Source organism: Cheilinus undulatus, linkage group 22, assembly GCF_018320785.1.
Source record: "Cheilinus undulatus linkage group 22, ASM1832078v1, whole genome shotgun sequence".
NCBI classification, from domain to species: Eukaryota; Metazoa; Chordata; class Actinopteri; order Labriformes; family Labridae; genus Cheilinus; species Cheilinus undulatus.
The window spans coordinates 4,111,731-4,138,697 of NC_054886.1; the positions used below are offsets into that span (position 1 = coordinate 4,111,731).

Genomic DNA, 26,967 nt, shown 5'->3' on the forward strand with positions numbered 1-26,967 from the left:
GAGTGGTCGAGGCAAAGTGGAAGTGAGACTGACAGGCGAGAGAAGGGTGAAACAAGTCAGGAGAGACAGCGCCAAGATGACAGACATGAAGATGACGAGGGAGCAGTTTCAACAGAAACAGATGACATTAGTCAAGGGACAAGAGTAAAAACCAGCGTCCACAAAGGAGGAGGGGACATTAGTGACTTAGGGGGAAAGCATGATGGTCCTAAACAAGTGAAGTCCCACTATCCCCAGCACTGCTTTGGGTTAAAAAATGATCATTTAATCCACAATGGTTTGAAAGCTTTCCCTGGTTAGAATATTCTGTAAACAGAGATGCAGCTTTTTGTTTCTCATGTAGGATGTTTGGTAAACACATGAAACATGACACATTTGTGAGCAGTGGCATGAATGCCTGCTTCAAAGCCAGCGCTGTTCATGGCAGTGTAGTTGAACAGTTACATTCAGCACATGAGGCAGAAATCAAGGAGAGATGGGAGTGCATCAGCCGTAGTGTGGCTGTGACACAATTCTTAGCCAAACAAAACGTTCCATTCAGTGGCCACGATGAGAGAGCATCTAGCCACAATCAGGGAAATTTTCTTGAGTGCGTGAAACTTTTAAAGCAGTTTGATCCTTTTCTCCAGTCATACTCACCCCCATTACATCATACATATTTATCACTTTCGTCCCAAAGTGAGATAACTGAATGCTGTGCAGAGGAGGTGACAGCAGCTATGTGAGTGAACTGAAAGATGCAGGAATGTTTTCAGTGATTGCGGATGAAGCCAGAGATGGAACAGTTGGCTATGTGTGTTCGCTATGTCACTAATGGGGGAGTAGAGGAGTGTTTGCTGGCAATGGTGGAATTGAGAGAGTTTGATGCAGAATGCATAAATACTGCTATTGAAGAGCAGTTGGTTTGTAATGGCATTGAAAATTTTAAGTGTGTTCCGCAGGCTTATGGTGGTGCAGCTGTGATGAGTGGTGCAGTTGGAGGGGTCCAAGCCAAATTCAGTGTCAAGCATCCAGAGGCCATTTATGTGCACTGCTATGCACATCAGCTAGACTTAGTGCTGTCATACCTGTCAAGCAATACCAGAGGCTAAAGACTTATTTGACCTGTTGCAGAGTGTATACCCAATTTTTGTGTTTCTCTCGTAAGCCATCACAGATTCAGAGAGGTGCAAAAGCAGCTGGATTTGCAGCCATCTGAACTTGTACAGTTGTCAAAGACCTGTTGGTCATGCCAGTTGCAATCTGTGAATGCCATCTTACAGAACTTCCCTGCTGTTCTTCACTGCCTCTCCAATATTAACACCTCCATGGCAGTGGGACTCCACATGAAACTCAAATATTTGCAGCATGAAACAATAGACCTGGCTAAGGCTGCCAAGTTCAAGGGAGCTGTATGTGACACTCTAAAACAGATGTGCACAGATGAGAAGGCTGCTGAGCTGTATGATACAGTAAAGACCCTCTGTGCAGCAAATGAAATCCCAGAGCCACGTGCTACACCCAGACAAAGGCAGAAGCAGAAACGCACTGATGTTTATGTGGTGGAGTCTAGTTGCGGAGCAGTGAGTGACCTCAGTGATTCAGAGAAGCTGAAAAGAAACCTGTTTCTACCTTGCCTTGACAGTATGGTTGCAGAAATGGATGAGCATTTTTCATCTCTTTATGGCCAAGTTCTCAGAGGTGTTCAGGCCTGTAACCCTGAATACATACGGTCGGTGTCGCGTCACGGTTGCGTCATAGAGGGGGGCGGGTCATTTCTAGGGGGAAAACAATCCTTTCCCCTCACCTGCAGCACTGTCAGCCCACAGGTTTTAAATTCTTATATATATACTAACCGCTAAAATGTCATATATTGATTCTATACAGCCAACTGACAGAGATAGATACATTAAAAGAATTACTCTACCAGGGTCAGATTCTTGTCTGTATCTTATTAAAGAATGGACGAATGATCCCACTCAATGGCCTGATGTTTCATTCCCTGACATCTTCTGCTACCTGGTTGAATCACCCGGTAAGAGGCAAAATCCTGTTTACTGATGAATTAAACCTCACATAACTTCAATGTCTAACAAGGAAATTAGCACGTTTAAGTGAATTTGTGCAACACACAATGGTTGTTATTGCACAACAGCCATCATGAGCTGCAAATTGGTTATTGACGACACGGTATATCGGGCAGGGATTTACACACACACCAGCCTCAAAAACTATCGGTCCCTGGAGGCACATAACTTTTTTACAAGTGGCTTTGTCGGAGTTGTGCTTCGTCACAACTTTGTCGTCTTTTACACAGAGGACAAGGCATCAAAAAAGAGGAAAAGGAAAGCCTCTATCCCAAAAGCCTCATTTTTACAGAAATGACAGTTCCTCACTATGCAGGCTGACAGATCACCTGATGCTGTGGTTTCAGTTAACAGTTTCAGTAAACAGTTTCAAGGATTTTGCCAGACCATCTAAGAAGCCATGGTGTTTCAGCCAGCATGAGGTGACTGAGGAGGAGGTTGAAGATGTGGAGAGAGCAACCATCCGTCAGGCATCCTGTGTGCAATGGCATCAAGAGTGGGTTGGTCGCATTACAGGCTCCATATCCCAGTAGCTCTCAGCCTATTTGAGTCGCGACCCTGAATTTAACATGCACTGTTGTCCGTGTTACTTTTACTCCTGACAATTTCACACAATTATCTGTACTTTCTACTCCCTACATTTTAAAAATAGCAGCGTTACTCCTATTTCATTTCGGCTTGTTTTCATTCCGGCTTGTCCTCATTTAAAAAAAAACACCAAAAACCCCCCAAAACCTATCCAAATAAATCACACCATCTGGATAGAGTGAATTTGTTTGTGGTGGGATGAGAAAAATAAACATAATACCATTCTGACACCCTATTGGTTTGTACGCGATCAATTGCACCTGCGCACATGACACAAATCACGTCACACTCCAGCAAGGAAATAGCAGACGTATGTAGCCTAGTACGAAGATGTCCGTGGGAGAGACTCGAGAACTGGAGCGAAATGTCCCAACCAATCACCAGCAAGGAGGTTGGTAGTACACAGACTGTATATGGTTCTTGAATGTATTTGCATTGTCCTAAAATGTGTTCATTTTCAACGGGCATAAATGCGGCTGAAACAGGTGCATCCCAAATTTTTCATCATTAACCCTTAGAGCTCCAGCGGCACGGATCTGTGCCGGAGGCACACCCCTTTGTAAATTGCTTGGTAACTTTTGAACCGTAAGTCAGAGGCACTTACTTATTTTTTACTATGAAAGCTGTGTTTTCTGCCTTTCTAAATATGTTTTTCCTGCATTCGTAGTTCTTACAGAACATTTTCTAGTGAGCCCAGAACTTGGATGACTTCCTGGTGTCTCTGAAGACAGGGTTTTAGTATACAACCAGAAGCGACACAGTTTAGAAAAACGTAAATAACTTTCGAACCATACGTCATAGACACTAAGTCTTTTTTTCCTCTAAAAGCTGACCATTTTGCCATTCGTTTGCTACCCTCGATGTCTCCATACCCCTTAAGGAAGCTGTTCTAGAGAGCCCAAAACTTCTGTGACTTTTTGGGGTCTTTAAAAATTAAATCCACAGCGTTAGAACCGATAATAAGCGTCTTTTTGTCAATTTTTAATCCATTTTCGATCACTTACTTTGGCTTTCTTCGGTGGGCAGAGCCATATTTGTTGAGGTCATAGGTTGGGGTCACAATTTAGCATTGTGGGAGTTGTAGTCAACCAGTTGCTTCTTTACTGATTAAAGGAACGACACAAAAGAAAGCGCATGGACTTTCTCTTGTATTTATTTAGATATTTTGAAAACTGTCACAGAATGTTTATTTTTTCACTTTTTTGTCCCCAAGAGATGGGAGAGCAAGTCTATGCAAAGAAAATGCTTTGTCACTATTGTTTACTGTGTGTTATCAATGAAAATCTTTGAGTTTCAAATTCTGATTTGTTTTTTTATTTTGACTTTAGAATCTTATAACTTTTTCATGATTTAAGTGACATTACTGTTGTAGATATATTCTTAAAGCCCAGGTTGTCCTGAAGAAAAAAGATGTACAGGACTTGACTGTGCACCACAGGGCTGATGTTTTACAAGCTTTTTAAGAAAAAAGTCAAGATGATGGTGAAAAAAATAGCTGTGAGCTCTAAGGGTTAACATTTAAATATGTTATAGTCACTATGGCTTTTGGAAAAATGTTTTTTTGGGGAGGTGGGGTAGTGCACTATTGGCCCCTGTGGCGCGGCCTAAGCTTTGGTCCTTAATGGCATTTTTCCCCCCTTACATTACTTTTACTTTTTTACTTTAAGTAGTTTTGAAACCACTACTTTTTCACTTTTACTTGAGTAAAAAGCTTGTGTTGATACTTCAACTTCTACAGAAGTGTTCTTAAATCCTAGTGTCTATACTTCTACCTGAGTAATGAATGTGAATACTTTTGACACCTCTGTGAGGGTGTTATAGAGACTAAGTGTCCTTACATTTGGGGCAAGACACTTCTACTGGGTTGTACAGTATTGGAGGAAACTAACTGCAGTGTTTTTCATCTCCATGACATTACTGTGATTTAACAAAACCACAGCATTTTATACTAGTTAGGTGCAGTTTGTTTTTATTTACAACCCTGTACTTGTGACTTTTATGCCGATCAGTTCATAATTGTTGATATTATGATATTGATCAATTTGTTCTTGTGTTCTTTGAGATATTGATTCAAAGGGGGTGTACTCATTTATGTTAAGCACTGTACATGTTTCTGCTAAGTAGGCAGAACACAGGCCAGTTGAAAGCAGCACAGGGAGTGACCCATCATGCAACACAAGTGGCAGCAGAACGTCAGGCAACAGAGGCAGAGCGTCAGGCATCAGAGGCAGGGTGACAGGGTGTGCAGCAGCAGAGCAGCACTGGGATAAATTCAGGGACCTGTGGAAAGACAAACAACAGGTGGTTCTGATTAGAAAGGTTCATTTTGTCTCCACTGAAACCTGTTAAATGGCACAATTGGAACAATAATGACTTCTTTGTTGTATTAAAAAGTTGCTTAAAATATTGTTCTCTGATGCTCAGTATTAAATTACAGCACACTGGTTTTGTTCTTACTCTCAGATTCTGTCACTGTTGTACATAACACTGCCAGACAAGTGCATTAGTGCTGCACAGACATGTACAATTCTGTCAATCATGGCCTCCTCTCTCTTCTGTCTTTCATCCTTTAGTCTCTTGACCAGGTGCAGAGGAAGTGGGCCATCCAGAATGTGGTCCTGGCTCTTCAGGGCACCAACTACTCTCTCTGCAGACCACATATCACATATTTGTTGTTAAAGTTCTCTAGTTACTTTAGGGCTGCACAATGTAAGGAAAATCTGACACTGTGATGATTTTATCTACACTGGTGTGTCTGAGTCTCACAGGAGTAGCACAGTCGACAGTTATATTACCTATAGAATGGAGATAAAGTTGTGTGTTAGCCGTGTTAGGTTAAACTTGCAACCATTTGACTAAAGAAAAATGTAATCTCATTTAGCACATTCATGTAGATTTCACCCTGGAAGGAGGGGAGGTTTTAGTGGACAATAACTATCTAGCCTCCAAAAAAGAAAGCCTTGCAATCAAGGATATGCAGTGTGTTTTCAACTTGCTGGATAACATCATGTTTCCAACGCTGACACAGGTCATTCAGATCTCCCTAACAATCCCAGTCAACCGCTGTAGTTATGAAAGGTCATTCAGTGTGTTGAGATGGCTCCACACTTGGCTGAGGTGCACAATGGGGCAAGAAAGGCTTCACCATCTTGTTGTCTTAGCTGTTGAGAAGGAAGAACTTTTAAAGCTGGGTCACAGTCAAGTTAGTGACCGATTTGCAAAAATGAAAAATAGGCGGCATGCTTTAATGCTGAAACAATAAACCAACTGAGAGAGTTCTGACTCGCCATTGTTTATGTCATATATGGTTTTGCTGCCATGTTCAAAGTGTTCATAATTTTTAAAATAAATATGTTCATACACTCATTCATATCTCAAGTAGTAGTTTTAGAAAGAGTGTGGCAGTGGGGTGGGGCAGTGTGTGTGTGGGTGTATGTGTGTGTGTGTATGTGTGTGCAACCTACATTAACAATCTAAATCAGGGGTGTCAAACTCAGTCCCAGCAGGGGCCGGATTCTGGATTTAGGTCTAAGTCGAGATCCTAACAGGGTCAACATTTAACCAGAACTGTCAACCTCATTTTCACCAGTAATAAAATATATTAAAAGAAAAAAAAAAAAAAACAGCACTGGTGATGAATCATGAGAATCATGAGATGAATCTGAGATAAAATTCCAATTTATTTGTCCAAAAGATCAGAAGACGATATTAAAAATAGAAAAATAATGTTTTAAAAGAGCAAATATTTGAGGAGAAAGAGAGAAATTCACAAGTTGGAAAGGTCAAAATATGAGATCAAATCTGAAAACATTAGAGCCCATAGAGCAGGGGCAGTGGCCCATTGGCTGTTTACTCTATAATGACAGTTTACTGGCCCAATCACGTGTCCTAAAGGTCCATTTAACGCCCTCCCCTCCCCACTCTGCTCCAGCTTAGAAAGTGAAACTAAAGTGTCTGAAGGAAAACCAAACTAATCCTGAAAACAGTTGGATTATGACTGGATACAGAAATAATTGTCAAATTAGAACAAAAACTGTTGAGAAGCTGAAAACTTGTGAAGACTCTTCAGTCCATGCAGCAGAAAGTCTGATGCTGCTGCAGCTACATGTGGGGGAGGAGAGGCAGGTGTGTGACAGGTACATCATGAGCATGAGGAGCACCAAGCAGTGGCTGAGTGAGCTCTGTGAAGACTGCAAATCTAGGCTATTAAACATCATTAGACTGTGATTCCACTTTATATAGAACACTTCAACAGTCTGAGATTAATGGCTCTCCTGTGATGTGAAGAATGGCAAAACCCTCTCACCATGAAATGACTCAGAAATGGCATCAAAGTGCCAAAAATAGGTGGAATTTGGGTGAAATGGGATGAAAAATTGATATTAACTGGCAAAAAAGGGTTAGAAAAAGGGAAGAAATTGGTTAAAATTGCTAAAATCAGCATATCAAATTGTAAAATTTGGTGTTAGAAGTGGTAAGGAGGGGTTAACAGTGGCAATAATGGGACAGCAGAGCCAACAGTAGGTGGAGAGTGTCAAGTTTTGGTTTAGAAGTGGCAAAAACAGGCAGAAAAAAGTGGTGGAAAGGGTTTAAAAATGAGGGGAAAGGGGTTTTAAGTTGCAAAAATATGTTAACATTTGGCAAAATGGGTGTAAAGTGGCAACAGTGTCATTTAAAAAATGTTCTTAGTTTTTTTTAAGGCATCTGGAGACCCCATCTCAGTGTCTCGCAACCCCCAATGGGGTCCTGACCCCAAGGTTGAGAACCCCTGCTCTTAACTATGCCATAGTTTGATGATTTTTTTTCATAGCTGTGTGTAGTAAGGGGGACAGAAGAGTGTGTGTAACATTATGTTATATACTGACCCGCTGTGAGGGGCCGGTCCCAGTCAAAAATGCCTGGGCTGAATTTCCTCCCCAGCATGATAAATTCAAGCTTGGAAAAATGTGTTTACACATGAGTGCAGACCTGCCTGACTCAAAGTAAGAGCAACAGAAGTGTCATGTGAACACGTGTAAGCTGTGTATCCCAATAAACAAATAAACAGATACAAAAAAGTCTCAACAAGTCTGTAAAACTTATTTCACCTTTAGTTTTCTAACAAAGAAATCAGCTCTGTGATTCACTGATGTTTACTTTCAACTCATTTAAAGATAATTTTTTATAAGTAGGCCTACTCAAATGAGTGTGTAATCACCAGTATATATATATATGTATATATATATATATATATATATATATATATATATATATATATATATATACATGCAAGATGCAAAAATCCAAGATTACTTGGTGAGGTCTACTTATATTAAATATTCTGTTCAACTTTGACCAAGTTTGCTGTAGGCTAAATATTACAGACTGCACATTTAAAGAAAAGCTTTACCAGTTGTAATACCTGAATTGGTAACTTGAAATAAAGACTGCTTACAAACTCGGACTGTAAAGAAAGAGCTTCTTTGACATGGCATTAATAAAGGCAGATGTTTTCCTCTGTAAATACTAGTTGACACAAAATAACTTCAAAAATCAGTGAACTGTAGTTATCCATCCTGATAAATGGTCTTGGGTTTGCACTTCTTCATTTCATGTCACAATGAACCAAATTTCTTTTGCTTTTCGGCTCTTTCTTGGATAAATAAAGTAGTCTAAAACATCTCAGCATGGGCTGTGGGAATGTGATGGCATTTCTCTCCTTTTTGACATGTTGAAACCTAAAAATATCATTGAATCTTATACTGATTGATGGACAGTATTATTTTGACAGCACTATTATAATGACATTAGATTGACATCATACCTGCAGAGAATTGAGCTCAGGTGGGTTCCAGGGAAGAGTGGAGTCTTGATCAGCATCACCAACAGATGCGGGCCCAAAGTGAACTTCTGAGTCTTCAAGGGATGCCTGGATGGCAGGGGAGACAGAGGAATCTGGCCCTTCATAGAATGGGTCAGCATCTTGATTCAGCTCAAGAATTCAGCAGCCATCTTCATATTCCTGCAATCCTCTTGACTGACAAGTACGAGTGCCAATATCATCAGAAGATCCTGAATGTAGGGTCTCTGTGTTTTCATCTCAGGAGAGGCTGGTCCTGATCGCTGGCTAGGTTCCACAGTCTGTTGGTTATGGAATAAGGAAAATGTTCTTATCATCTACTATTTGGTTATCATATGGTTTTGTCCATCACGTCTACTGTCAACCACCTGATACAAGCCCTTGAACTTTGACCTTATGTGTACACATTTTAAAACAATGACAATGACAACATTCATTTCTGTGCGCTCAAAAAATGTGCTCAAAATTTGTGACTGTGTCCTGCAGATGTAGTTTTATTCCATTAGAGGTCATCATCTATGATATTAAAGCTTTTATCTTGCTGTAAATCTGGATTGAAGTCAGGGTTAACTTAAACTCTGTTTCTATAAAGCAGGGGTGTCAAACTCAATCACTGCAGGGGCTGGATTCTGAATTTAGTTCTAACCTGAGAGTCTAAGAGGGTCAACATCTAACCACAAACTGTCAACCTCATTTTCACCAGCAATGAATTATGGGAACGATAAAAACCTTAGCACTGATGATAACTGAGCTTGAGACTAAAAAAAGTCAAAATGATAACTTTAAAGAGTAAAAATCTGAGATAAAAGGTCAAACTTGTAAGTTCAAAAGGTTCAGTTTCATACTGTGATGTTAGTTCAACACAAAACTAATGTAAGGTAGGAACTATTTAGCTGGTACTTGTTAAACCCTGGTGTTCTTGGGAGAAAAAATAATTTCAACAGTGTAATGGATGCTTCCTATACAATGGAAGAAATGGAAAGGGCCATATTAAGATCAGGTGAATCCTCCCCAGGAAAGGATGACATATGTTATGCCATGTTAAAGCATCTAGGTGCTGTGGCAAGTGAAAAATTGCTTGGAGTGTATAATAGAATATGGGACAAAGGGATATTACCGTCTGGATGGAAAGAAGCGGTTATTATTCCTATCAGGAAACCTGGTAAAAATGGGTCAAACCCAATGAATTATAGGCCAGCTCATCAGGGGGTTAAAGGCAATGAAATGGCTGATTCACTTGCAAAACTTGCTTTAAAACTTGATGATAAAATGAATATCCCTATCAGTAAAAATGAGGCTAAAGCATTAGTTAAAGTCACATCATGAAAACATGGCAACAAACCTGGGATAATGGACCAACTGGAAGGCACCTGTATGCAATACAGCAAGAAGTGGGTACAGCGAGGAAGAGGAGTAGGAAAAGAACTTATGAAGAAAATATATTAACAAGATTAAGAGTGGGACATACAGGTTTATATGGAAGCCTGTTTTTGCCAGTTCAAAAAAAAAAAGAAAATAGGAAAAGTAAAAAAAAAAAAAAAAAAAAAAAACTGTTAAGTCATAATTATGAGATACTTTCTCATAATTATGAGATAGTATCTCATGATTATGACTTAGTATCTCATCATTATGACTTAGTATCTCATTATTATGACTTAACAGTTTTTGGGGATTTTTTACTTCTCCTATTTTCTTTTTTTTTTTTTTTCCAGCTGGCGGAAACGGGCTTCCATAGTTCAAGAACCTTATTGAGACAGGTTTAATGCAAAGAATTTAAGATCGGTTTGTTCTATTTATTTAGGGTTTTTTCTCCCTTTTTTTCTAGTTATATATATTTTTTAAATTTATTTATTTATTTATTTTAATTTAGATTATTATTTTCAGTATTGATCTATTGAACGTGGGTAGTTACTCTGGTCCACACTCCAACACACACAGGTGGCGGTAATGCACCTTAACGCTGGTTGCCACCCGCCAAAAAGCAAAAAGAAGAAGAAGCTGGTACTTGTTGCCCAGGGGGAAACTTTAGTTGATGCACACTCATTTCTCTTCCGGACTCGTTCCCTCTCGGTTGTGTGCGGACAGCGAGGTATTTATTTCATCTTTATTTTGATGTTTCACACTTTATTCTCCAACTTGTGTAACATGAATGCTGCTTTGTAATGCAGTGTAGTGTATTTCAAACAGTTGGACGCTGGATTAGATGAAGATGATGTGCTGAAAGAATAAATCCATCAGTTACAGATGAACTTTGGTGTGGTATATTTCCTGGAGGGAGTGATAGTTCTGGTTGAAAGTGTTCATGTTTCACTGTGAGTTGTTGGAGGCTCTTAAGTGGAACTGTTTACCTTCTTCTCTCTTGCTTCTCTCGCTGTTGATATAAAAAAAAACTCGGCCGCATGTTCAGAGTTTTCTGGATGAGCGGAGGAGAATAGGACAGCTCTCTGCTGGGAGAGATACATTCAGGGACAATGGGAGAAGCGAAACTCCAGCGAGGAATGCGCCATGGCGGCTCAAAACTTCGTCATAATTTATTCTCGGATATTCGCGATATAGTCATTTTAAGGACACGCTACATTCACAGAGCGAGGGCGAACAGGTAGCGCCAGAATCTATTTGAGGCGGTCCGCCACGAATAAATGAATGTGTGGGAAACACTGGAGTAGCCTGTTTGAATATGTTTTTAAAAAGGTATGATGTTCCCTCAGCCCCAACCCAACATGTATCCGAAAAAAAATTAAACTAACACAAAAAATAATAAAAACGAAGCATTTTTGCAAAAATAAAAATGAAACTAAACCAACAAACCAGCAGTAAAAAGTAATAAAAAGTAAACTGAAATTGAAAGAAGAAAGTGGCAACAAAACAAAAACTATTAAAGAAAAATCCAAAACTATGATAACGTTGGTCCAGACAGGCTAGAATTTAAATTTATTTGTCCTCCTTTTGCAGTCACACCTGAACGTTTAGGCAAGAGAATAAATCTTTGGACTAAAAGTAAAGACTAAAATGTGAGGACTTTTTCTGGACTAAAACTGGACTAAAATGTTTTGAGTTTTCGTGGACTAAAACTAGACTAAAAATTAAAAGGGTTGAAATGACTAAAATGTGAGCAAAAGTGAAATGCTTATTTAAAGACTAAAACTAACACTAAAATGAAAACTAGCTGCCAAAATGAAGACTGTGTTAAATATGATCCAGGTAATGTATAAACAACTTTACCTGGCCGTCACTTTAGTAAATGAACCCTGAAGATATCTATTTTTGGAGATCAATGTTATCCGTGATCAATGAAGTGGTGCAGTGTCCTCATTTGTCAGGGTTTACAGTTGAGATTCTAGCAGTTCTAACAGTGTTGCAGTCATATTACAAATTAAAATTAACATTAATTAGCATTAAAGTCATTTCAATCAAAGAGTGGAAATGACATTGTTAATGAAATGTATGAAAGTGTATAGAAATTTAAGAATATTGTTGTAACGTTTGTATGGATAGCAGCTCATAGGGGGATTAAAGGCAATGAAATGGCTGATTGAGTCTAAAAGTGGCTCTGAAACTTGATGATAAAATGAATATCCCTATCAGTAAAAATGAGGCTAAAGCATTAGTTAAAAGTCACATCATGAAAGTATGGCAACAAAGTTGGGATAATGGATATACTGGAAGGCACCTTTTATGCAATACAGCAAGAAGTGGGTACAGCGAGGAGGAGGAGTAGAAGAACACATAAAGAAAATGTATTAACAAGATTAAGAGTCGGACATACAGGTTTAAACAAGACACTTCACTTGATAAAAAAGCATGCGACAGGACTATGTGAACAGTGCAGCCTTGTGGAATCAGTTGAACATGTTTTATTTCATTGTCAGAAGTTTGAAGATAAGCAAGAAATACTGAGGAGATAACTCAGGAAATGGGGAGTTGGGAAATCTTTTAACTGTTGGACAAAAATGGCTGTTCAAGTACCTTATTGAGACAGGTTTAATGCAAAGAATTTAGGATTGTTTTTGTTCTATTTATCAGGGCCAGAGAACTGACCAGTGTGAGAGCCCTATTGTATCTGTGGGAATTATTATTTTTTTCTGTCACAACTTTTGCATTTTTGGGGGCCTTAACATGTTTCAAAACTCACAAATTTTGGTGGCTTGTCAGATCCTGGTACACAGATGTATCATGAGTAGATGAACAACAAATCCTCTTGGGACCATCCTCTTAAATGCACAGGAAGTGACATCATAAAGGAAAAGTATCCAAATTTGGGCAATTTTTTACAATATAGGCTTGTTTTAGCTGTAAATGTTACCAAAGCTGGTAAAAACTCCTGCAAGTCGTCCGAAGTCATTTTTGAGTTTTTACACATTATGAAAGCACAGATTCCAGGCTTTCCAGTGGTGTATCATACACCTTAATCTGAGCATATTTTACAAAGATATGCTCATTCGAATGTTAACTTATAGTTTCTGTTTGCTCTGAGAAAACCAGGCTCGAAGTTTCAGGACTTTTCCTACCTTCAGGCAGGCCAGGTAACGGGCGTGAACAATAGAGCCACATTTACATAAAGTGCACCCAAACCAAGCTTCTGAATCAGACTGGTGACGCTCATCAAAATATTCCCATAGGAAATCCGCCTTCATCAAACCTGCCCTGTAGAGTGATTCTGAAGTTGTCCCAAGTCTGTTGATAATTCTTGCCGCTTCTTCATTGTCTCTTCTGCTTTTTGTCACTGCAGGGTGCATCTTGAGGCTTGTTGTTAAAGGTGATAACTAGAAACAGCTGTATTTACGTGCCGGGGGAGGGGTGGTGTTAGAGCCATGCAGTGTTTGTTATTGTCCATCTCAATGGGTGAAACTGGGAACAATGGCAGGCTGAGTGGCCAGTTATCACCCAGCAGTTTTGCTTTCCCCTCCCTTCAATCTCCCCACAGCAACCCTGAAAACAGGGCAATTTAAAACACAAAACTTTTAAATATCACACTTGTGTTACTTTTTTCATCGAATGAGTAGTTTAAATGTCGGACTTGCATAAAATGAGAAAAAACGAAAAATGATCATTTTGAAGAAAACGACTTTGTATCAATTTTTCCCAACCATCGGAATGCCGACTTGCAGGAACTTTATCTGGCTTCGGTCACAAATACATTCTTGTTTTAGCTGTTAATAAAGGCTTTTTTTGGCTGTTATATCAGCTCATGATGTCTGGGGCGGCCTGCTGTTCAAGGGGGGCAACTTAGTGAAAGTGGAAGGCATCATGAAAAAAGAGCAGGATCTCAAGATTCTCAAAGAAAACATCAAGCTGTCAGCTGAGAGTCTGGACCTGGGGGAGTATTGGACTTATCAAAAAGACAATGACTTAAAACATACAGCCAAAGTGGCGAGGAAATGCTTTCAAGACAATGATGTGAAAGTTTTGGAATGGCCTTGTCAAAGTCCTGATCTCAACCCCATTGAGAACTTATGGGGAAACTTAAGAAAAGGGTAGAAGCAAAGAAGAAGATCAACTTCAAGGATCTTGAAGCTTTTGCCAAGGAAGAGTGGTTCAAACTTGTGAGCAATTCCAGGAATCACTTGGAGGCTGTTACTAAAAATCGGGGCTTTGCTGTTGATCACTAAAACAGGGTATGAATAATTTTGACACAGTGATTTTTTTGTGTTGTTAAAAATATGTGTTACGGTTGTAATTCCAACATAAAATGTGTATGGCTGAAGGTTTTCCAACATTTTCTGTCCATGTTGTTTTGAGGGCGATGAGCCACTGTTTAAATGAGAAAAATCAAAAGTACTTAAAAGTGACAGGGGTATGAATGATTTCAGGCTTTACTGTATGTTATTTCCTGATGGCTGCTGTTTGTTTAATGGCCTGGTCCTAAGGACTGAAGTTTTAGGTCTGCTCCACATTCTTACAAGGAATAAGCTAAACCTAATTAGTAAATGTCCGATATAAACAGAAATCTAATCACGTTCAGTCCTATTATTCACAGTTGACATCAACCAATCACAGCCCGTGAAAGCATGAGTTAGCCAGGTGTTATTTTTGAGCCCACCTCCTCTCTGAGATAAAAACTACTGTTCCTTTCTTTCTGAATGGAGCCGCCACTATGATGCCTTTCTAGAAGTTTCTAAGAATGAGGCAGCAGGCTTCTGCAGACCGTGGACACTTGAGGAGCTGCTGTCTGATAATGTGTCTCTGTTTGTCCTCAGCTCAGTGCTAAGACCAGACACGTGGAGAGGAACGCCGTCCATCATTGAATCTGACTCCAGGGCAGCTGTCTGAGGAAGAAAGATGGCTACCCCTCTCAAGGTAGGAATGAATTTGCAGAGAAAGTGAAAAGAGGAGAACTCCTAAAGGTGCATGACAAAAAACACTTAAAAAAAGCAGTTGTTTTAATTCCAAAAAAACAAAAATTTTCATGTTACTATGCCAACTGACCTCAAGAAAATGAAATATAATAATAATAATAATACATTTTGTTTATAAGTGCCTTTCTTAACACTCAAGGTCACTTTAAAGATAAAAACAAATACAATGGAAACAATAGATAAAAGCAAAAACAATATAAAATGGGACAAAGTAATTACAGAGAGTATCCTGAACAGGTGAGTTTTGAGTCTGGATTCGAAGAGAGGGAGAGAGTCAATGTCCGGATGTCTGGTGGGAGTGAGTTCCAGAGTTGGGGAGCAGAGCGGCTGAAAGCCACTCTGCTAATGTGGTGAAATGAGGGAGTTTTGGTGATGATACAAGCAGCTGAGTTCTGAACCAGTTGAAGTTTATGGAGAGATTTGTGAGGGAGACCAAAGAGGAGAGAATTACAGTAATCAGTACAGGAGGTAACGAGGCTGTGGACAGGAATAGAAGTGGTATGGGGCGTGAGGGAGGGGCAGAGGCGATTGATGTTGCGTAGATGGAAATATGCAGACCGGATGATAATATTGATGTGAGCTTTGAAAGATGGAGAGCTGTCGAGGATGACACCCAGACTCTTAACCTGAGGGGAGGGGGAGACTGAGGAGCTGTCAATAGTGAGGGAGAGACTGTCAGTTTTTTGATAAAGTGGATTTTGTGCCAATGAGGAGGACTTCTGTTTTGTCACTGTTTAATTTGAGGAAGTTTGAGGTGAACCAGGATTTAATTTCAGATAGGCAGTTGGTGAGGGAAGGGGGTGGAAGTGAGGAGTTGGGTTTACTGGAGAGGTAGAGCTGGGTGTCATCCTCGAAGCAGTGAGAGTGAAAGTTGAATTTACAGAAAATATTGCCAAGGGGAAGGAGGTAAATGATGAAAAGAAGGGGCCCCAGGACAGAGCACCGAGGCACACCTGAAGTGACGGGGGAGGGTTGGGATTGAATGATTTGTGACGGATGTACTGAGTGCAGCCTGAGAGGTAGGAGTGAAACCAGTCAAGGGGGTTGGAGGTGATGCCGATGGAAGATAATCTATTGAGGAGGATGGTGTGAGATATTGCGTCAAAGGCCGCACTCAGATCGAGGAGGATGAGGATGGAGAGTAAACTGGAGTCAGCTGCTATGAGGAGGTCGTTGGTGATTTTTATGAGGGCTGTTTCTATACTATGGCTGGGGCGGAAACCGGACTGGAATTGTTCATAGAGAGAATTGTGACTTAAGTGGGAGTGGAGTTGAGTGGCGACAATTTTTTCAAGTATTTTGGAGATGAAGAGTAGATTTCAGATGGGGCGGAGGTTATTGAAGTTGTTGGGATCTGAACCAGTTTTTTTCAGAATAGGGGTGACAGGTGCAGTTTTGAAGAGTGAGGGAACAATTCCAGTGGTGAGTGAGGAGTGGATGATGGCAGATATGAGGGGGAGAAGAGAGGGGAGGCAGGATTTGACCAGAGCTGTGGGGAGGGGATGAAGCTGACATGTGGAGGGCTTGGATTTATGGATGAGGGCTGACATGTTAGAAGTGGCAGGAAGTTGGAAGGCAGAGAGTGACTGAGAGTGCGGGGAAGTTCAGAGGAGGGGAGAGGTGATGGATTCGAGTCCAAATGCTGGTGGATTTTGTGGATTATTTCATTGAAAAAGTTAAAGGGAGTTGCAGGTGTCAGTGGAGTACAGGTGGGCAGGTAGGATGTCCAGGGGTTGGAGGAGTTTGTTGAGTAGTGAAAACAGAGTCCTGGTGTTTCCTTTATTTGAACTGATGAGGCCGGAGTAGTAGTTTGATTTTGCTTGAGAAATGGAGTCCTTGTACTGTAATATATGGGATTTGTGCATTTCTTTGTGGATGGTAAGACCAGATTTTCTATGGAGAAGCTCAAGTTGGCAACCTTTGGCTTACATGGACTGGAGTTCAAGGGTAAACCAGGGGGCGGTGTGGGTAAAGGAAACGGACCGAGTTTTTACTGGAGCAAGACAGTTGAGGATGTTGTTTAAACCATTGTTGTAGAAAGCTGCCAGATCATCAGGGGTGGATGGATAGTCCGGAGTGAGGGTACTGTCAATACAGGTGGAGAGGGTATCCATGTTAATGTCCTTGATATTAACCCAGAATGAGATGAGGCGTGGAGGCTTGGTTGTGGAGAGAGAGTGAGACATTGAATGACAGAAGACAATGGTCAGTTATTGGGAGTTCATCAGCTGTGCAGTTGGAGGGGATGAGACCAGAACAACAGATTTAAACCAGGGTGTGTCCTTTATTGCAGTGGTTCTCAATTTTTTTTCAGTCATGTACCCCCTGTGAAGTATTTTTTCAGCTAAGTACCCCCTAAACAGCACAAAGCTTTTTGGTCAAAAAGAAAGACATTTAACAGTGCTGTGACAGCTGTCTGATTTATCAAACTTTGTAACTGATAAACAATTTAAAATTACAAATATTTTTTTCAAACATTTGAAATGTTAAAAATGCATGACTTAATTCATGGCAAATCTTCTCATCACTAAATATGGGAATTCAAATTAATGTATGAAAACAGTGACTGGAAAGGCATAAACCATTTAAACCCAGAAGTGTGCAAAACTCTGCTCAGCTGCAGTGGTCTCTCTCTGGAACAATTTAGAAATAACAACATAGAGCTAGAAAGAACTAAAAACCTGTAAAATTTAACTAATTATAAAAAGACAGCTTAGTGCCCCTTTTTGGGACCATAATAAAGATCTCCTCTCAAACTGAAATCATGAACTTAGTTAAAGATCAGCATTTATTCACAAAAAATAAATCATAAACCTTTTTATGAATGGAGAGATTGTGAATGCAGTGATTGACAGGCATGTTCCAGTGTGGGTCAAACCATTCTCCGATGGGGCAGACTCAGTGGGTTTTAGGGTCATTAAATTTAATAACATACAAAATATAAACTCCACTTCATAAACTCAAGGTCCTTACACTCCAGACGCAAATCTTGTGTTTTTGCCCCATGTAGCCTGGTAGAGAGGGAGACAGGCAGCCTGACATGTCCATGTGAACATAAATGCACTACTCACACAGCTGGAGCTGTTTCCAAACTAACAGGACTTTATTCCAGTGAAATATTTACCAACACAGTCTCCTCTGATCTCAGACATACGACTTATAAATACTCCGGATCGACCAGCTCACTCAAATGACTCCTCTGGCCAGTCTGGAACACAAACAGGTGAGCCAGTCTGTGTGCTGTAGGGGAGTTAACTCCTCTCACAGCGAGCCTCAGCTGCATCCTTATTACTCTTATTGATCATATTTGACATAAAATGAATGGAAAGTCAGACCCTCGTCTTACAAACTTGGCTGGCACAGTGAATGAAACAGTTAAACTAAACGGCACTGATGTCCTGGCTGTGCGTAAAAGTGCCGCACTACGCATGGAGTGAAGGATAGAGAGGGAGAAACCTTTTAACTTCCGCTCTAATAAATATCACTGTTGATCAGGGGACAGAGAAAACACACTGCAGACGTTCGCAGCATGAATGTGATTTTAGAATGTACGTAATATACTCGCAAAATCGTGTTGCTCCGGATGTACATAGAAAGGCGCAATTTTTCTGAAATAGCTGGAATATATTTTAAAATCTCATGTGCCTCCTGGAGTGCCTTCACATGCCCCCAGAGGTACGCATACCCCCATTTGAGAACCACTGCTTTAATGTGTGTGGGGAAATCTGAGAATTGATTGAATCCAAAACTGTCGAGGCATGATGAGAAGTGGCAGGTGAGGGGGAGATTCTTATTGTCCATGTGTACGTTAAAGTCTCCTAAAAGTATTACATTTGGTGAGAGAGTGGAAAGATGGGTGAGCAGAGCAGCAAAGTCATTTAAAAATTTGTTGTTTGGCTTGGGGGGTTGGTAAACTGTGGCAATGATAGTGGGAGTGGGTCCAGAGAGTTTACAGGCAGTACATTCCAAAGAACTAACGGTAGGCACAGACACTGGCAGGACTTTCCAGTTCTCGCGGTAAATTATAACGAGACCTCCCCCGCAACCTGAGCCCCGGGGTTGACAGATGTAAACAACCCCCAGCGGAGTGGAGTCGTTGAGGTGGGAGAAGTCACTGGGTTGTTGCCATGTTACAGTCAAACAAAAAAAAAAATCCAACTTACGGTCAGTTAGGAGATCCTGAATAAGAGGTTCCTTGCTTGTGAGTGAGCGGATGTTGAGCAGACCGACGTTGACAGGAGTGTTGTTGTGACTGACAGCAGCGTTAGCCAATCTGGCTAGGCTAGCTAACATCTGTGGATGTTTTGGTCATGAAGGGAAAAAAATGTGAATCAGTTTTTTAGCCATATCACTGACCCCTACCAGGAGACTATTTCTGTTGCAGTGGTATTGAAAAGTGTATCAGTTTGACATTGAAAACACTGCTATTGTGACAACTCTCCTCCGCAGTCACGCAAAGCTGTCAGCTGAAGATCTCTACCATGACTGTTTTCTTTTCTGCTTCTTGTTGTTTTAGAAACAGAGGGGCATGCCTCGTAGTCATGACTGTCAGCAGTGTGGGAAAGAGATCTCTTCTTCATCAGGTTTAAAGAAGCATATGCGAGTTCACACTGGAGAGAAACCATACGGCTGTGAGATCTGTGGGAAAGCTTTCAAACAGTCATCTGCATTGAAGCGTCATACGCGCACTCACACCGGAGAGAAACCATACAGCTGTGAGATCTGTGGAGACGCTTTCACACGTTCATCTGCATTGCAGAGTCATATCTACACTCACACCGGAGAGAAACCATACAAATGTGAGGACTGTGGTAAAAGTTTCAGTCAGGTGGGTAACTTCAAGAAACACAGAAACATCCACACCAGAGAATTACTCTACCCTTGTCAGGATTGTGGAAAAGTCTTTACTAATCAAGATACTTTAAAGCGTCATGAGCGCATTCACACTGGAGAGAAACCATACAGTTGTGACCAATGTGGTATGGCCTTCTCTCGAGCAAGTATTCTCAGGATCCATCAGTATCGCCACACTGGAGAAAAGCCATTCAGTTGTGATCAGTGTGGGAAAGCCTTCTCAAAGTTAGGGACCCTCAGCGTACACCGCCGCATTCATACTGGAGAGAAACCGTACAGCTGTGAGCAGTGTGGGAAAACCTTCAGGAAAAAATACGACTTAACTAGCCACCAGCAGATCCACACTGGAGAGAAACCCTTCAGCTGTGAGATCTGTGGGAAAGCTTTCACACATTCATATTTACTGAAGCGTCATATACGCACTCACACTGGAGAGAAACCATACAAATGTGAGGATTGTGGTAAAAGTTTCAGTCAGTTGGGTCACTTCAAGGTTCACAGAAACAGCCACACCAGAGAATTACTCTACCCTTGTCAGGATTGTGGGAAATTCTTTACTGGTCAAGGTGCTTTAAAGCGTCATGAGCGTATTCACACTGGAGAGAAACCATACAGCTGTGAGCAATGTGGTATGACTTTCATTCAAGTATATCCTCTCAGGATCCATCAGCGCCGCCACACTGGAGAAAAGCCGTTCAGTTGTGATCAGTGTGGGAAAGCCTTCTCAGTTTTAGGGAGTCTCAAGTTACACCGCCGCATTCATACTGGAGAGAAACCGTACAGCTGTGACCAATGTGGGAAAACTTTCAGAAGAAAAAAGCAGTTAACAAGCCACCAGCAGATCCACACTGGAGAAAAACCCTTTAGCTGTGGGCAATGTGGGAAAACCTTCAGGATAAAAATCAACTTAAAATTCCACCAGCAGATCCACACTGGAGAGAAACCACACAAATGTAGACACTGTGAGAAAGCCTTCAAAAGTCGAGGGGAATGCATCAGACATGAACACGTCCACACTGGTCTGAAACCATACATCTGTGGGGAGTGTGGGAAGAGTTTTAGGAGATTATCTTCACTTCGCTATCATGAACTCACCCATACTGGAGTCAGAGAGTACCAGTGTGAGCGCTGTGACAAAAGGTTTGTTTCAGCTCGCAGTCTTGAGGAGCATCTGCGTATCCACACCGGACACAGGCCATACTGGTGTGTTGGTTGTGAGAAAAGCTTCATAAGGAGATCTGGGGTGAGAACACACAAATGTGTCAAAAAAGAGGGCTAAAGTTCTTTGTAGTCTTCAACGTGTAATTGTTCTACACTAACTGTTCATAACTAGAAGAATGAATCAGCTTTAGAAAAAGGATAAATGAAGATTAAACACAGAGACTTTTAAAACACTTGTGCTGAGTCTTGAGAGTGTTAATGTTGTAAATGTTTTCATCCAAACTAAAGAATTGTAGTAAACAGTTCAATCTTGAATGCACACAATTATGTTTGAAAGTCTATTTACAGACGACCACACTACTAGCTACAACCAGAAATATTCAAGCATTTTAAATAGTTTGAACATTTCTGACTGTTAATATATAAAAAAGAATTGTTTTTATTTTTCAGCATATTTTTCAATAGTTTTTTTTTTTTTTTTTTTTTTGCATACTGTTTTGAAATAAAACCAGCCAACTCTAACATTTTAAGGTCTGTTTGGGCAGTTTAACTTGAAATGAGTCTGTTATTACTTGTTAGTTTAAATAATTTAGTGATGTTTTGTTCAGTAATCTGAATTTATTGTTATAATAGAGTTGTTAACCTTCTTCTTTTTCATGCTTGGCTTTTCAAGGCACAAAAACTCTCTAATCCTGACTTCAGTTTTAAATTGAACTTGTAATGATTGAATAATAAAACAGGAATGGTTCTCTTCTCTTTCTATGTGTAAATGTCTCCTCTTTAACCCTATAGAACCCAGCGTAGCGCCGGCGCTATGATAAGCATATCCATTTTTGATTGGCGGTAGATTTGAAACCAGATAAGATAGATCGATCATCGTTTTTGCATAGAAAATCTGGGGAGCTACACTAACATTTCACACATTCACCATGTTTCATAGCACTTTTACATTGCAGAGATGGGTTTGTAAAAATACACAAATAAATGCACATTACAAAAATATTTATAAATGAGACCACAGGTATTTGCAGCACTTCCTACGTTGAAATGATGCTGCGTTCCAGGCAACCCGTAACTCGTGTTTTTCCCACCTGTAACTTGTGAAAGTGCACTGGAACAGCAGTCGAACTCGTAACTTCCCACCCGTGAACTTGTACCAGATCGATGTACTCCGAGTTACGACTTGTGACGTCACATCACTGCCTAAACAATATGGCAGTGTTTCAAAATAATGACAAATACTGTAAAATATAAAGTATAAGCTTCTGTTTCCCCTCCTCCGTTTCACTCAAATGAGCAAGTTGCAGGCTCCTTTGGTGATTGAAATGATTAAGCATAAATCTTATAATGTCTGCCATGTTGGTTTGTTTACATACCAGAATTCCTTGCGATCAAACCGAAGTCGGAATTTGCCTGGAACGCTTTCAGGTCGGAACTCGGAGATTTCAACTGGGAAATTTCTGAGTTACGGGTTGCCTGGAACGCAGCATAAACGTCATCACATTGTGGGCATAACCTGTCACATGATTCTTAGTGTCCCTACCTCATAGGCTCCCCACCCCAACAACAGGAAGTGGCGTATTTTCCCAGGAGTTGTATTCAGTTTTTACCACTTTTCAGCCCATTTTTTTCCCTTTTCACCCATTTTTGCCAAATTTAGCCCCTTGTAACATATTTCTTGACCTTGATCCAGTTTTTCTACTCTTTCCACTTCATTTTGTCCTTGAAACTTCTTTCCTATTTTAGCCACCTTTTCACATTTGCATGTTTTTTCACCCATTTCTGTTCTTTTTTTACTGCTTTTATCCTTTTTCTGTTCATTCCCTTGAGATCCATTTTTCCACTTTTTGTAAATTTCTGCCAATTTTAATCGAGTTTACTACTTTTGACCCATTTTTGCATTGTTTTTTTCCCCTTGATACCCTCCTTTGCCTCATTTTTGTTATATTTTCTCTTTGCCAATTTTTCTACATGATCAATTTGAAACTTTTTGCTTACTTCAGCTGCCATTTGCAATTTTTATTTTTTATTTTGTTGCCATTTTGCCAGTATTTGTCAACATTTTAGCCACTTATATCCCATTTTTGGTACATCTTTTTCACACAATGTTGCCACTTTTTTTTTTTTGTTACCTTCCTTTGCCTCTCTTTGCCCTTTTCTCTATCACCTTTTTCTCCACTTTTTGTCCATTTTGCCCCTTTTCACCCATTTCTGTATCCCCCCCCCCACCCCCCCACCCCCCCCCCACACTTCTTTTTGCCACCATACCCCATTTATGTCATTTTCTTTTACTATTTTAACCCATTCTTGCCACTTTCCACACAGTTTTTGCCACTTTTTATGGTTAGTCACTATATTTCCAAGAAAAGTTGTCAGTTTCTTCCATTTTAGTTGAAAATGTTCTGTTTATCTGAAGCTTTTTACAGAAAGATTTACTGAATATTTGGGGAAAATTTGAGGGCATTTCAAGGTATTTTTAAAAAGATCTTTGTAATTTTACAGGGAGCTAATGCTGAAATGTTTAAAATTGTTGGTTCTTTTATGGGATTTTTTTAAGTTTTGGGAATTGTTTAAATATTTGAACAAGAATTGACCTTTACTAGATGATTGAGGCCCGCAAGAATGGGTTAAAGTGGAAGAAAGCAGCCAGAAATGAATGAAAAATAACAAAAGTGTTTAAAGTGGCAATAAGTGGTTACAAGTGGCAGAAAAGAAGCAAAACTGGAAAATGAGTACTAAAAATGAGTGACATGGCAAAAAATGTGCAATAATAGTCAAAATGCTGTGAAATTGGCAACAACTCGAAAGAAATGGGTCAAAGGGGCAAAAATCAGCAACAAATAGGCAAGAATGGGCAAAAGCGGAAAAACTGCAAAAAGCTGTAAAAATAGGCACCAAGGGAAAATGGGTGAAAGCAGTTTTCAGACCCCTCTAGCGGTTCTTTAAAAACAGTGACTGGGGACAAATCTAGCGACTTTTTCTGGTGTTACTGGAGACTTTGGAGACTCTGACGTGAAAGCACACATCGTTGTTGCTCCTCTCAGCAAGCAGCGGGTGCAGCCGTGGACCCCTCCCCATCCCAGAGCACTCACAGGCAGCCCAGTCCTCCGCAGCAGTCCCTCTCAGCTGTAGTGGTGGGAATTTAGGCTCTTTTCAGTGATCTGGCTCATTTGGCTCGGCTCAGCAGAAAGAGTTGGCTCTTTCGGCTCCGAATTGGATTCCCCCCTTCTGGTTCTGATTCCCCAAACAAAATTATTTCACAAGACACAGAAATATTTCACAGAGCACGGAATGTATTTGTATTTTGTGAAATTTATTTTGCACTTCTGAAATATTAATGGTGTTGGCCTTCAGGGCCACCGTAGTTATCAGTGCTTTGCAGCCTCATGGAAACATTATTCCCCCCAAAAAATCTTCAAATACTTAGATGCAGGTGTGCTGGATCTCAGTCAGTAGTTTCTTTTTTATCATTTTTTGGAGAAAACATAAAACAGAAACAGTAGGACATTACCAAACATTCAAAAAAAATCAAATTACAGCTTCAACACTAGAGTACATAAGTTGTCTGTTTGCTTAACAGTATGAAAACTAGTTTAAAATGTGGATGGATTCTTAGCAGCTAAAACATAGAAATACTTCCATGACAGGTGCATATCTGTCTCATCCTGTATTTTCTCTAAGTTGTTAAGATTTCTTCATTCTTCTTCCTTTGGTGGATTGCCAGTCTTTGCTTACACATCCTTTTTATTTCATATAAACCTCTATTTTCCATCTCTGACTCATTTCCTCGTCTTTTCAGGAGCAGTGTCATTTAGATAGCAGATAATGTTTTCTGGACATTTCTATGGTTTATATCACATCATGAAATGCAGAGTACATATCAGGTCATTTCAGACAAGCAGACTGTCCTATTTCTACTGACTAGAACATTCTGATGACTGTCAAAGGTCAATTTACAATTTAACACGTGATTTATGGCTCATCATTGTTTGGCAAAAATGAGTCAAACCTTAGAAAAACAAGATATTAGAACAAAATGATATGTTGTGATGAAGTACAAGCTGTAAGTGTAGCTCTGACTCTAACAGCCACATAACAACAATGGACTGAAAACTTTGTAGAAGACTTTCAATGTGTCTGTGTTTAGAAAGACATTAAAACTACATGGAGAGCTCAGCTCCAAAATACAGGATCTCACATTTTACCACACAGCACTGAAAAAACTGAATCTGGGCCACAGCAAATGTAGCTGATTTCAATCTGTGATAACAATAAAAATAATCAAATAAGCTTCATAAATACGCCTCATTTTGAAGTCTGTTCATTTTGTTCAGATGTTGTGAAAAGTTGAACCGAACAGAATCATTGATGTAATGTCAGCTGATGTTTCTGAGTTGATCCACAGAACTAAACTTCATTTTCCTGGCTTCCATTCTTTATTTCAAAACACAAATACTACATTACCCATCAGCGCCCCCTGTGGTGCATTGTGGGTATTTCAGTATTAGGGATAAAGAGCTTTGTGAATTAACAGCGGAACTGTTGATTGAGGGTGGATTTCAAATCTGGGCAGAATTTTTCCCATGATGCCCTGGGGCAGAGTGTAAATGTTGATTTGATGAAATGTGTCCAGAGATGACTGCTGAGGTTCCTCTGATCCTGTTTGTGAGAGATTAGTGTTGTTAAAGAGAGCTCTTCCTCACTCATCATCTCTGCTATGGAGGAATAAAAGCAGAGTCAAACAGCAGTCAGGTGGATTTATACCGGCCTGCTGGAAGAGGCTTCTAGAAATGAAGTGTGGAAAAACACACAAACGGCTACAAATCTGTGCTTTGATCAATCAACACCATAAAACTGAGTTTGTTTTAAAGCCGGCTTTACTTGTAACTACATTTATTTCAAGAATAAATACCAAACCAAGCAAAGGCTAGCTTTGTTCAACCTGCTAACATACTGAGATAAAGTTACAGAGATTTTTTTGTTCTTAAACTAAAATAAATGAGTCGTTTATGTAAAGATTCATCTGACTGGGTAATTTTCAGTGTATGATAAAAACCTCCAGCCAGCTCTACTTAGAAATCTGATTTTTTAATGTAGATTAACCAAATTCATCTTTTTACACTGAGAAAAATGAATCTGGGCAAAAGTAAATGTAACTTCATTAAATCTGTGATTTCAACAATAAAATCCAAGTTTCTAGCTTGGCATAAATAGTTTTGTTGTCAGTTTCTTTTGTTAAAAATACAAGACACTGTGATTTTTCTCCTAAAGAAGAATAATTTAGGTCATGTAAGCCAATCTTCCAGAGTTTATCCTCATAACTAAGCCTGACTTTGTTACCTTTACTCAGTTTCATTCTTTTTCCTTTTTTTTTTTCTTACTTTATTTATTGTTGTTTAAACAAATACAAAACATGTTGATGAAATGAAGATTATGACACACAGATTCCCCACCCTCACCCTTCAGGAGGCAAATAACAGGTTATACACTCAAAATGAGAGTAAAATGTAGTCCACCAAAATACACAGATACATACAATGATTGAATAAATGAGTATTTACATTGGAAATCAAAAACTAAATAGATATAAAAGAAGAAAATAATAAAACATTACTCATTTTAGATAATGGAACAAGTTAAAGGGGAAAAACATGAAATAAAACAAAACAATAAAGAAATAAAAATAAGCTGATGCTCAGATTTGTACTATCTGTTCAGTATTACCAGATGATAAATGACATGCCATGTCTCACAATTTCCCACAAACTGAAATCTCATATATACAGTGACCAAGTAACAAGAAGACCTCGTATCTCAAAGCAGGATTAAAGTTTTGACATGTGGTACAAATAAGGACCAAGTCTTACTGTATTTCTCTGCAGATCCACGTACAGAATACCTGATTTTCTCCAAGTTCAAAAACATCATGACCTCGTGGATCCACTGAGTAAAAGTAGGAGGGGTTTTACTCTTCCAATGAAGCAAAATGAGACGACAGCCAATCAGAGATGCAAAAGCTAGAGCATTTTTACAGGAAAGGGGGAGCTTTATACCTTCTTCTATTACTCCAAAAATTGCTGTCAGAGGGTCGGGATTAATAGTC

At 39.8% G+C, this 26,967-nt stretch overlaps 2 protein-coding genes across 2 annotated transcripts; both read left to right on the forward strand.

The window, feature by feature from the left end:
• Positions 1–84: 84 nt before the first annotated feature.
• Positions 85–5,920, forward strand: LOC121504971. Its single transcript, XM_041780086.1, has 4 exons — positions 85–721; positions 826–859; positions 942–1,055; positions 5,536–5,920. Exons 1-4 carry the CDS (start codon positions 345–347, stop codon positions 5,914–5,916), a joined length of 906 nt encoding a protein of 301 aa, XP_041636020.1. The 5' UTR covers positions 85–344; the 3' UTR covers positions 5,917–5,920.
• Positions 5,921–10,511: 4,591 nt separating this feature from the next.
• LOC121504597 (zinc finger protein 709-like) lies at positions 10,512–21,614 on the forward strand. The gene is made up of 3 exons (XM_041779522.1): positions 10,512–10,582; positions 14,691–14,790; positions 19,366–21,614. Exons 2-3 carry the CDS (start codon positions 14,773–14,775, stop codon positions 20,980–20,982), a joined length of 1,635 nt encoding a protein of 544 aa, XP_041635456.1. The 5' UTR covers positions 10,512–10,582; positions 14,691–14,772; the 3' UTR covers positions 20,983–21,614.
• Positions 21,615–26,967: the final 5,353 nt, after the last annotated feature.